The sequence below is a fragment of the Terrapene carolina genome, unplaced genomic scaffold, assembly GCF_002925995.2.
Source record: "Terrapene carolina triunguis isolate 2854851 unplaced genomic scaffold, T_m_triunguis-2.0 Scaffold66, whole genome shotgun sequence".
In the NCBI taxonomy this organism is placed as follows: Eukaryota; Metazoa; Chordata; order Testudines; family Emydidae; genus Terrapene; species Terrapene triunguis.
Window position 1 is genome coordinate 21,983,191 of NW_020664417.1, and position 12,845 is coordinate 21,996,035.

Sequence of the window (12,845 nt, forward strand, 5' to 3'; positions counted from 1 at the left end):
CTGCACCACTTGTCTCGGCCCCATTCCGGCCGGGGCACAGGGTCAGGAGCTGCACCATTTGTCTCGGCCCCACTCCGGCCGGGGCGCTGGGTCAGGGACGCACCAGCATCTCGGCCCCACTCCGGCCGGGGCGCTGGGTCAGGGACGCACCAGCGTCTCGGCCCCACTCCGGCGCCCCAGTCGGGGCACTGGGTCGGGGCCGCACCACGCGTTTTGGCCCCACTCCGATGGGAGCTGCAGGGGTGGTGCCTGCGGATGGGGCAGCGTGCAGATCCACCTGGCCGTGCCTCTGCATAGGAGCCAGAGAAGGGACATGCCACTGCTTCTGGGAGCTGCTTGAGGTAAGCGCCGCTCAGACCCCGCACCCCCTGAGCCTCTCCCCACCCCCAACCTCCTGCCCCAGCTCTGATCCCCCTCCCGCCCTCTGAACCCCTCGGTCCCAGCCCAGAGTACCCTCCTACACCCCAAACTCCTCATCCCCAGCCCCACCCCATAGCCCGAACCCCCAACCCCAATTTTGTGAGCATTCATGGCCCGCCATATAATTTCTATTCCCCGATGTGGCCCTTGGGCCAAAAAGTTTGCCCACCCCTGGTCTAAAATGAGGCAAAGCAAAAAAACGGTTACAGTCTGTCAGATGATTAATGATTCTATAAACTTACCTTTGTTTAGTCATTTCATCTTCTCATAAAAAGTAGCCACTTGCTGGAAATGAAGATGCAGCAATTTGAAATTAAGATACCCAAGAGTAGAAGAAAAATAGACTTACTTCTCTTGATTGCTGCTCTAATGGATGACAGGGGTCCTTGGCTTAATAAAGAAAAGAAAGAAAATTAAGTACATCACTAATCCACAGGGAAAAAAGACAAGTAGCTCACATTACTCAGAGCTTCTGTACCAGGTGGAAAGTACATTGTCACACACAAACTCACAGCACAGTATCTGGTTGTCTTTTACAAAAATAAAAAGGGCAACTTCGTATTTTACAACAAGATTCATGTTTCCCCGCATCTGTTAGGCTACAGAAATTTGTCTCAAATTGCTAATACACCTCTACCTCGATATAATGCTGTCCTCGGGAGCCAAAAAAATCTTACTGTGTTATAGGTGAAACTGCGTTATATTGAACTTGCTTTGATCCGCCAGAGTGCACAGTTTCTTCCCTCCCCCCCCCCCCCCCGGAGCTGCTGCTTTACCGCGTTATATCCGAATTCGTGTTATATCGGTTAGCGTTATAGCGGGGTAGAGGTGTATATCTACCCACATCCAATGCCTTCTAATGAAAAAATAGTTTATGATTTTAAATCTAAGGTCATGCAAAAACTGCAAGAGGAACATAAACTATTATGTTTTCTGAATAGTGTGCTGAAGTTCAGATTAATCACGTCAGATTGGAAAACTTTGGAAGATTATCACAGTTCATATATTACCAGATTACTTAGCATTTTATAACTGGACATTCTTGTAAATAAGCAAAAATGCAAACAATAAAATCCCGCACTTCATTTGCTAAGCATTTTCAACAGCTACTTTAAAAACCGATTTTATCTTCACATTTAGCTGGGTTTGCAGCTTTCATTAACATCTTACAGGGGAAAAACCATGACTGGAAATTTGTTGATATGCAAGGACAGACAAATCCGTTTCTTTCTGGCAACTCATTTGTTTTCTTACTAGGGCTAAGGTCATTGATGCTTTCCTTCTGAGATAGTTATTTAATCTAGACATAACAGTGTTCCCTACTCTGCACCCGCAGTCCAGAAGAATTTGAGAACATTCATGTTTTTAAAAGTAGTATATTAACTTCAATAACATAATATTAAGAATCTGGCAAAACATTAAGCCACAAGAAGTCTTAAAATCACTCACTAAATACCCTATTCTGAAGCCAAAAATGTTTTACACAGTACAGATAAAAAATAAGGCCCAACTTCTTAGTGAGAATTCTCTGAGAAAACCAATATTCATGTTAAAGGCTAAAGACTAATTTGTACCAAATACAGTATATTCAATAGTGTGTCTTTAATACAAACAGCTGAGTTTACACAAGACTTTTCCACCATTGCAGCTCCACAAGTGATACCAATGGTGCGAGTATTAGTGTAGACAGAGCACTGGCATAAGACCTGGCAGTAATGGGAGACTTTAACTACCCAAACATCTGTTGGAAAAGTAATCGGCAAAACACAAGTTTTTCAATCAATTCTTGGAATGTATGGGGGACAATTTTTTGTTTCAGAAATGGAGGAAGTGACCTTTAGTAGTTGTCCAGAAGGTGACTGAGGACCAGTGGTGGATTTAGAGTTAGTGGGGCCCTATGCGGAGCTTCATTTTTGCACCCCCTCCCCCTCCCAGAACCCAACCAAGAAAAAGAACATTCTCCCTTATCTCCTCCCATTTTTCATTCTTTTGTTCTTCATCCTCCTCCTATATTATAAGTAATAGGAAGTAAATGAAAATAAAGTGTGATACCTTGATTGTTTTGGAGTCTAACTTTTTTTCCCCAGAGACCACTTGAAAGTTGCTGAGGGTCTCGGCGGACCACTTAATGATCTTTCCAAATGTTGTTTGTACCATTAGCTAACTATTATAAAGTGCTTTGGGTAAAAACGCTTTATAAAAAAACCCAAAAACTTAATAACCTTTCCTTGGTCCACCTGAATGGAGTTCTCAGACCACAGTTTGAGAACTTCTGGTCTAGATGAAAGTTTGTATTTGCATTACGCAAACATGAAAAATGTGTAAAAATAAAAAGTATAGATGATGCATGAATGGAAAAATAAAAGTTAACTTCCTCTGAAGAAACTTATTCAATTTGGAAAAAAAAAATATTCAGATAGCTTTTTTCTACACTTTTTCTTTACAAAATCGTCAATTAAATCATCATAAGTAATATTTTGTAAAGAGGCACTTTCAATTGTCAATATTGCCAAACTTGTCAAATGTTCCTGACTCATCGTATTTCGCAAATAATTTTTAACTCGTTTCAATACAGAAAAAGAATGTACACCAGAAGCATTTGTGACAGGTATTGTTAAAAATATTTTCAGAATGGTTTCTACATTTGGAAAGGTTGCCTGCAAAACATCGCATACAAGTCTATACAAATCGAAGGGTAACAGCTCTCCTGTGTACAGTACTATAAAATCCCTCCTGGCCAGAGACTCCAAAATCCTTTTACCTGTAAAGGGTTAAGAAGCTCAGGTAACCTGGCTGACACCTGACCCAAAGGACCAATAAGGGGACAAGATACTTTCAAATCTTGGGGGGGGAAGGCTTTTGTTTGTGCTCTTTGTTTTGGGGGTTGTTCGCTCTTGGGACTAAGAGGGACCAGACATCAATCCAGGCTCTCCACATCTTTCTGAACAAGTCTCTCATATTTCAAACTTGTAAGTAAACAGCCAGGCAAGGCGTGTTAGTTTACCTTTGTTTTCTCAACTTGTAAATGTACCTTTTACTAGAGTGTTTATCTCTGTTTGCTGTACTTTGAACCTAAGGCTATAGGGAGGTCCTCTGAGCTCTTTAAGTTTGATTACCCGGTAAAGTTATTTTCCATCCTGATTTTACAGAGATGATTTTTACCTTTTTCTTTAATTAAAAGCCTTCTTTTTAAGAACCTGATTGATTTTTCCTTGTTTTTAGATCCAAGGGGGTTGGATCTTGATCCACCAGGAGTTGGTGGGAGGAAGGAGGGGGGATGGTTAATTTCTCCTTGTTTTAAGATCCAAGGGGTTTGGATCTGTATTCACCAGGGAATTGGTGAAGAGTTTCTCAAGGCTTCCCAGGGAAGGGAATTAGCTTTGGGAATGGTGGCAGCGGACCAGATCTAAGCTGGTAGTTAAGCTTAGAAGTTTTCATGCAAGCCCCCACATTTGTACCCTAAAGTTCAGAGTGGGGAAGCAGCCTTGACACAAGTCTATACAAATCAATTGGTGATCTTGAAGCACAAACCTCATCATTTTCAATAAAATGAATGAAATGTTTCGCTTCATCTTCAAAAAGATTTGTCTCTATGTCCTCTAAGTAGAATTTACTTAATTTCTTACTGTAGTGGCTTTTAGCATTTTTGTCCATACTTCTGTCAAAAAACACACAAAATAAATCACAGTTTTCTTTAGAGATTTACCTCTACTCTGCAATTGCACTATTATTATGCCACAAACAACACTGACAATCTCAACGATGATCTTCTCTTTCCCTTTTAAATTGATTTCTCTCTAGTTTAATCAAAAAATAACTTCCTGCTTTTTTTATGCTTCTCATCAGATATATCAGAGGAACCTATATTTTCTGTTAATGTTAGTGCCTCTGCTTCCACCAAGCTATAGCCATTTTGAACGTCCATGACAAAACTTTTAACTGAGGCTAACAATTGTACAGCATTCAATAAATTTGTATCAACCTTTTGCAGCAATTTGCTGATGGCATTAATTCTTTGAAATAAACAGTTCCACAAAAGCGTAAAAACAGCAATATTGTACTTTTCAAACTTTTCTGTTAAAAATTTTACTTCAGTTATTTTTCAGAATTTGATGTGGCTATGTCTAATAAGGTTTTCTTTATATCATCATAGCTCATTTTCAAAGCCAAAACAGCATCTGCATGAGCAGACCACCTGGTGTCACAAATTCTTTTGACTGTCAAATGGTTTTCATTTGCCTGCTCCAAGCATGATTGTAGCATACTCCACCGATGCGTGGAAACCGAAAAAGAGGCATACACATTTTGAACGAAGTTAAAAAAATGAGTAGCTCCCTCACAAGGTTCAGCTGCAGCATTGCAGATTAAATTTAAGGAATGGCTGGAACATGGTGTGAATAAAGGAGAGGGACTTGTATTGTTCAGTCTTGCCTGTAGACCTGAATATTTTCCTGCCATATTTGCGGCGTTATCAAAACTCTGCCGTGGCAATTTTTGATGTCCAAACCTAAATTTGCAATTATTTCCAAAACAGTTGTCTCTAGACATTCAGAAGTGCAGGATTTTAGCAGGACAAAACAAAGAAATTGCTCTACAACTTCACCATTGCCAGTCACATATCTTAAAAATAACGTTAATTGGTCTACATGACTCACATCTCGTGTTGAATCGACTATTATGGAATAGTACTCGGCATCCTTTATTTCATCAGTGAATTGGTTTCTGAGCCGCTCTGTCATTATAGTGATGAATTCATCGTAGGTTTGGTGCGTTAAAAAGATGTTCTTCCCTGAGCCACAATACTGATAATTTTTCAATTTTTTTTTGAGAAAATCATCAAAATCACTAAGATATTCAAGGCAGGTTAAAAAATTACCTTTTCAATTTCACAATGACAACTCATTATGTCCTCTTAGAGGTAGTCCCAAAGAAGACAGTTTGACTGTGGCAACAACACATCTCAGCACTTTCCTCCAATAAGAACACTCCTTTTCAAACCGAGCCGATAACACAATCAATTCTTACACCTTTGAATGAACTTACACATAGCATTAATGTGAGCTTTGGAAGTTTCATGATCAACAATATGTCTTGCAACATTTCTCCAATTAGAGTGCCTGTCAAAGAATGTTTGTTTTCCTTTATTATGGTCAGGGAATAATGTGCAAATATAAAACAGTAGACTGCCTTAGCAGTCCCCCCGCCCCCCAAAAAATCAACCAAATTCTTATTTCTGTCATCCCATTTTTCTTCATGCTCAGCAAATGGGACTCATGAACACCTATAAATTGCTTTTGTCCTGCAACCTCTCCTCTTTTCTCAAATTTTCCATATTACCTACATTTTTCGGTTAATTTACTAAGAAATATTCTATCATATTCAATTAAACAGATTTTGGCCATAATGCAATGTCTTCAGGGAAGGTTTCTTCCCTTACTTCGACAAAATTACCAATATTTTGTAGTTCCATTGTCACTTCAGAGTCCACTTGTTCAACTTTTGCAATCGTTGTGGTATCCCCACAACTTGGCAAGTGATCAGATCATTCAGATGTTTCCGCGCCCATACTTTTTGATGACTGTCCACTATTCAATACTTCAAGCTTTTTAAAATGAGATGACAAACTCTCTTTTTGCTTAGCTTTGTTTTCTTACCTCGCCTTCCTTTTTTAGCATTTTTGACTGCCAGACTCATAGTGTCACTTCATTATTGCTAAAAAACTCACCTTGATTTTAGGCAGATTAAAAATGTATGAAAGAGCAGGGGCATAGCCACGTGTGGGCCGTGGACCGCCCAATTAGGTTTAACGCAGTTAATCCCGTGTTTTTATCGGGCTCCGTAAAAATGGGATTTTGAACCATTACATACTAGTGACAAATTACAGGCATTGTTGCAAAGTGCGGGGAAGGGAGCTTTTGTTCAATTGGATAATTGATCAAGCAGACAGACTTTGATTGGCAAATGACGATTTCCCTTAGTTGCTGTTATGCTATTGCCAAGACAGCGAAAAAATGGTGTAGCAAAATTCTTTGCTAGACTACTTAAAAAAAAAAAAAAAACAACATTTCCACTGTTCGCAAAATAAGTTTGCAGAATGCAGAAAGCCTGGACTGCTTTGCGACTTGCAACACTTATTACATTCGGTGATTTGTCAGATTTGTCCTGCATTTTGGGGCCCCCAATCGTTAGGGGCCCCGTGCCACTGCACAATTTGTTTCATGGTAAATCTGCCACTGCTGAGGACTGGTAACATGGTCCTGCCACTTACTGGAGCAGAAGCATAGTCTACACTAAGATTCTAGATCCCGTGAAATTTTACAGTAGAAATTCAGGAAGGCCATAGAAGAAAGTTATTCAATGGTTGCTTTAAGTCACCTTTGCACCAACCTATTCCTGGGCTATTCCAGGTGCTGGAGAAGGTCCATGCATAACTTAGGCTCCCAGAGCTGTTTAAGTTATGGCAGGCTCCTAGGGCTTCCCTATGAGCTGCAGCACTGCTTGGAAACTCCACATCACTGCACACTGCAGCCCTGCCCAGACATGGCATCTCCCACCACAAGCCCCTTCCTAGCACACCACCTACGCTGGGCTTGCATGGATGTCCTCAGAGTTGGATTGGAACTGAGCTTTTTCTCTCTCCTCTTTACACAGTACACAAGACTGAAGTGGGAGTGAAGATCTCACCCCAGATCTACAGTGACACGTCAAATAACATTCCACATACAAAACCAATTAATTGTCCTCTTAATAAACCACTCTGGACATGCCAAAAAGTGAGAAAACATATCTTGAAGGATATACTGAAATCAATGTCACTAAGGCCTGGTCTACACTACGAGTTTAGGTCGAATTTAGCAGCGTTAAATTGAATTGAGCCTGGACACGTCCACACGACGAAGCCTTTTTTTTCGACTTAAAGGGCCCTTTAAACCGGTTTCTTTACTCCACCTCCGACAAGGGGATTAGCGCTAAAAATCAGCCTTTGCAGGTCGGATTTGGGGTAGTGTGGACGGAATTTGACGTTATTGGCCTCTGGGAGCTATCCCACAGTGCTTCATTGTGACCGCTCTGGACAGCACTCTCAACTCAGATGCACTGACCAGGTAGACAGGAAAAGCCCCGCGAACTTTTGAATTTCATTTCCTGTTTGCCCAGCGTGGAGAGCACAGGTGACCACGCAGAGCTCATCAGCACAGGCAACCATGATGGAGTCCCAGGATCGCAAAAGAGCTCCAGCATGGACAGAACGGGAGGTACGGGATCTGCTCGCCATATGGGGAGATGAATCAGTGCTAGCTGAACTCCGTAGCAGTAAACGAAATGGCAAAATATTAGAAAAAGTCTCAAAGGCCATGAAGGACAGAGGCCATAACAGGGACGCACAGCAGTGCTGCATGAAAATTAAGGAGCTAAGGCAAGCCTACCACAAAGCCAGAGAGGCACACGGAAGGTCCGGGGCTGAGCCGCAAACATGCCGCTTCTACGCGGAGCTGCATGCCATGCTAGGGGGTGCAGCCACCACTACCCCAACCGTGTGCTTTGTGGCAAAGTACCTTCTTCTCCTCAGCAGGCTCAGTCCTTTTTAGCCTTGGAGACACAGGCTTGGGCAAGGCAAATCCTTGCAGGTAGCACAGGGTTTGGCTATTCCTTTTCTCAGTCAGCCCCTTGTGCTTGTTTATCTTCCCTTCTGGGGACAGAGTGCAGCCTTCCTTGCAGGAAGGGTTCAGAGCCTTGCTGCTCCTAACTTCCTGGCAGCTTCCCTGGTTCTCTCACTCTCTCTTTCCACCCCTTCCACGCCAGGGAGGGTTTAAAAAGGTCCCAAGCAGTTGGAGCCAGCTGAACCTAATTAGTTCCCTAGTAACCCCTTGCCCAGCTGAACCTTATTTCCCCATGGTTCTCTCTCCTCAGTGGCTTGGGAGAGGCCTTTTTAACCCCCTGGGACTGATTACTACCCCCTTTGTAGCTGTTTGCCCTGGGTTTGCCACAGCTTTGACTCCATCAATAGAGAATCACGCAACAGGGAAGCGGGTTCGGGGTACGAGGCAGATGATGATGAAGACAATGAAGATAGCTCACAGCAAGGAAGCGGAGAAACCGGTTTCCCCAACAGCCAGGATATGTTTATCACCCTGGACCTGGAACCAGAAACCCCCGAACTCACCCAAGGCATGCTCCCAGACCCTGAGGGCACACAAGGGACCTCTGGTGAATGTACCTTTGTAAATATTACACATGGTTTAAAAGCAAGCGTGTTTAATGATTAATGATTAATTTGCCCTGGCAATCGCGGCCAGTACAGCTACTGGAAAAGTCTGTTAACGTGTATGGGGATGGAGCGGAAATCCTCCAGGGACATCTCCAGAAAGCTCTCCTTCATGTACTCCCAAAGCCTTTGCAAAAGGTTTCTGGGGAGGGCTGCCTTATCCCGTTCGCCATGGTAGGACACTTTACCACGCCAGGCCAGTAGCACGCAGTCTGGAATCATTGCATAACAAAGCATGGCAGCGTATGGTCCCGGTGTTTGCTGGCATGCAGACAACATCCATTCCTTATCTCTCTTTGTTATCCTCAGGAGAGTGATATCATTCACGGTCACCTGGTTGAAATGGGGTGATTTTATTAAGGGGACATTCAGAGGTGCCCGTTCCTGCTCGGCTGAACAGAAATGTTCCCCGCTGTTAGCCACGCGGTAGTGGGGAGGTAGTTGGGTTTGTGCTGCATGTTAACCCGGAAACCGCAGCCCCTCCTTTTACATTGCAAACCCATTTTAAATGGCCAACCCAACGGGTGCTTGGTATGGGAAATGAGGGCACTACTGTTTGAAACCATTCCCACATGTTATGAAGGTTAAAAAGGCCAAAAGACTGTGGCTTACCATGGCTGCCTGCAAGCCGAAATCTGTTGCCTGGCACTGCGTGAGTGATCTCTCACACCAAACCGGCAGGCCCGCAATGTAAGAGGAAAAATGTGACCTTGTAACGAAAGCACATGTGCTGTGTAATGTGAACAGCAAAATTTAACGTGAAAGAGTGTACCCATTGTTCTCTAAAATGTGTCTTTTTTAACCACCTCTCCCTTCTCCTCCACCAGCTGCAAATGTTTCTCCTTCACAGAGGCTAGTGAAGATTAGAAGGAGAAAACAGCGGACTCGGGATGATATGTTCTCGGAGCTCCAGATGTCCTCCCACGCTGACAGAGCATAGCAGAATGCATGGAGGCAGTCAATGTCAGAGTGCAAAAAAGCACAATATGAATGAGAGGAGAGGTGGCGGGCTGAATCGTGGGCTGAAGAGAGCAAGTGGCGGGCTGAAGAGGATAGGTGGCGTCAGCTTGCTGACAGAAGGCAAGAGTCGATGCTCCGGCTGCTGGAGCATCAAACTGATATGCTCCAGCGTATGGTTGAGCTGCAGGAAAGGCAGCAGGAGCAGAGACCGCCGCTACAGCCCCTGTGTAACCAACAGCCCTCCTCCCCAAGTTCCATAGCCTCCTCACCCAGACGCCCAAGAACGCGGTGGGGGGGCCTCCAGCCACCCTGTCACTCCACCCCAGATGATTGCCCGAGCATCAGAAGGCTGGCCTTCAATAAGTGTTAAAGTTTTAAAGTTTTAAACTGCAGTGTGTCCTTTTCCTTCCCTCCTCCCCCACCCATCCCGGGCTACCTTGGCAGTTATCCCCCTAGTTGTGTGATGAATTAATAAAGAATGCATGAATGTGAAGTAACAATGACTTTATTGCCTCTGCAAGTGGTGCTCGAAGGGGGGAGGGGTGGGTGGTTAGTTTACAGGGAAGTAGAGAGAAGCGGGGGGCGCAGAGGGTTCATCAAGGAGAAACAAACAGAAGTTTCACACCGTAGCCTGGCCAGTCACAAAACGCGTTTTCAAAGCTTCTCTGATGCGCACCGTGCCCTGCTGTACTCTTCTAACCGCCCTGGTGTCTGGCTGCGCGTAATCAGCGGCCAGGCGATTTGCCTCAACCTCCCACCCCGCCATAAAGGTCTCCCCCCTTACTCTCACAGATATTGTGGAGCACACAGCAAGCAGCAATAACAATTGGAATATTGGCTTCGCTGAGGTCTATCCAAGTCTGTAAACTGCGTCAGCGTGCTTTTAAACGTCCAAATGCACATTCCACCACCATTCGGCACTTGCTCAGCCTATAGTTGAACAGGTCCTGACTACTGTCCAGGCTGCCTGTGTACGGCTTCATGAGCCATGGCATTAAGGGGTAGGCTGGGTCCCCAAGGATAACGATAGGCATTTCAACATCCCCTACGGTTATTTTCTGGTCCGGGAAGAAGTCCCTTCCTCCAGCTTTTGAAACAGACCAGAGTTCCTGAAGACGCGAGCATCATGTACCTTTCCCGGCCATCCCACGTTGATGTTAGTGAAACGTCCCTTGTGATCCACCAGGGCTTGCAGCAGCATTGAAAAGTACCCCTTGCGGTTTATGTACTCGGTGGCTTGGTGCTCCGGTGACAAGATAGGGATATGGGGTCCGTCTATCGCCCCACCACAGTTTGGGAATCCCATTGCAGCAAAGCCATCCACTATGACCTGCACGTTTCCCAGAGTCACTACCCTTGATATCAGCAGGTCTTTGATTGCGTTGGCTACTTGGATCACAGCAGCCCCCACAGTAGATTTGCCCACTCCAAATTGATTCCTGACTGACCGGTAGCTGTTTGGCGTTGCAAGCTTCCACAGAGCTATCGCCATTCGCTTCTCAACTGTGAGGGCTGCTCTCATCCTGGTATTCTGGCGCTTCAGGGCAGGGGAAAGCAAGTCACAAAGTTCCATGAAAGTGCCCTTACGCATGCGAAAGTTTCGCAGCCACTGGGAATCGTCCCACACCTGCAACACAATGCGGTCCCACCAGTCTGTGCTTGTTTCCCGGGCCCAGAATCGGCGTTCCACGGCATGAACCTGCCCCAGTAACACCATGATTTGCACATTGCTGGGGCCTGTACTTTGTGAGAGGTCTATGTCCATGTCAATTTCCTCATCACTCTCGTCGCCACGCTGCAATCGCCTCCTCGGCTGGTTTTGCTTTGGCATGTTCTGGCTCTGCATATACTCCAGGACAATGCGCGTGGTGTTCATAGTGCTCATAATTGCCGCGGTGATCTGAGCGGGCTCCATGATCCCAGTGCTATGGCGTCTGGGCTGAAAAAAGGCGCGAAACTATTGTCTGACGGAGGGAGGGGCGAGTGACGACATGGCTTACAGGTACAGGGAATTAAAATCAACAAAGGTGGCTGTGCATCAGGGAGAAACACAAACAACTGTCACACAGAATGGCCCCCCCAAAGATTGAACTCAAAACCCTGGGTTTAGCAGGCCGTTGATTTCATGGAGGGAGGGGGAAGCAAATGAATACTGAACAAAACTGGTCCATCTATTTTTTAGATCTTAAGCTGGCAGCAGATGGTACAGCATGACTGATAGCCATCGGCATCTTCTGGGTGCTTGGCAGAAAATGCTGTATTACGACTGCTAGCCATCATCGTCAAGACGGTTCAATAGGACTGCCGGCAGGACTGAGTCTCCAAGAGACAAAACATGTCTGCCCAGGTGCCTCTGACCAAACTCACTGAGGAGTACGACGACGACGGATACCAGTCGTAATACACCATCCACTGCCAAAAGGCAAGGAGCTGCTGCTGTATAGCAGTGCAGCCCCACGTCTGCCAGCACCCAGATAGCCGATGACGGCTACCAGTCATACTGCACCGTCTACTGCCAAAAGGCAATTAGCTGCTGCTGTGTACCAATGCAGTACCACGTCTGCCGGCACCCAGATGACATATGGTGACGGTGAGCTGAGCTGAGCGGGCTCCATGCTTGGCGTGGTATGTTGTCTGCACAGGTAACCCAGGTAAAAAGGCGTGAATCGATTGTCTGCCGTTGCTCTGATGGAGGGGGAGGGGCCTGACGACGTACCCAGAACCCCCCGCAACACTGTTTTTGCATCATCAGGCATTGGGATCTCAACCCAGAATTCCAATGGGTGGCGGAGACTGCCGGAACTGTGGGATAGCTACCCACAGTGCAACGCTCCAGAAGTCGACGCTAGCCTCGGTACTGTGGACGCGGTCTGACGACTTAATGCACTTAGAGCATTTTATGTGGGGACACACACAATCGACTGTATAAAACCGATTTCTATAAAACCGGCTTCTATAAATTCGACCTAATTTTGTAGTGTAGACATTCCCTAACTCTCATGATTTTATCATTATATTTACACTATCTGGTGTTTTTCTTAAAGCCCCCTCTCCTAGAGTCATGTCATTATGTCAAAGTCTCAGCTTTCATTATAACAAATTATTTCTAGCTGTAATGGTTGCTTAAAAAAGAAAAAGAAAAAAGAAAATCAAGGTGTCAAGGCTGGATCCCCACTTTGAACTTTAGGGTTCAAATGTAGGG

The 12,845-nt window shown here is 45.0% G+C and overlaps 1 protein-coding gene across 1 annotated transcript in view; it reads right to left on the bottom strand.

Moving 5' to 3' along the window:
- Window positions 1–12,845, bottom strand: part of SH3D19 (SH3 domain containing 19) — a 151,401-nt gene that overhangs the window by 71,805 nt on the left and 66,751 nt on the right. The window contains exon 3 of the mRNA XM_026647849.2: window positions 770–810. Within this exon, the coding sequence (XP_026503634.1) occupies window positions 770–810 (41 nt within the window). The remainder of the gene's footprint in view (window positions 1–769; window positions 811–12,845) is intronic.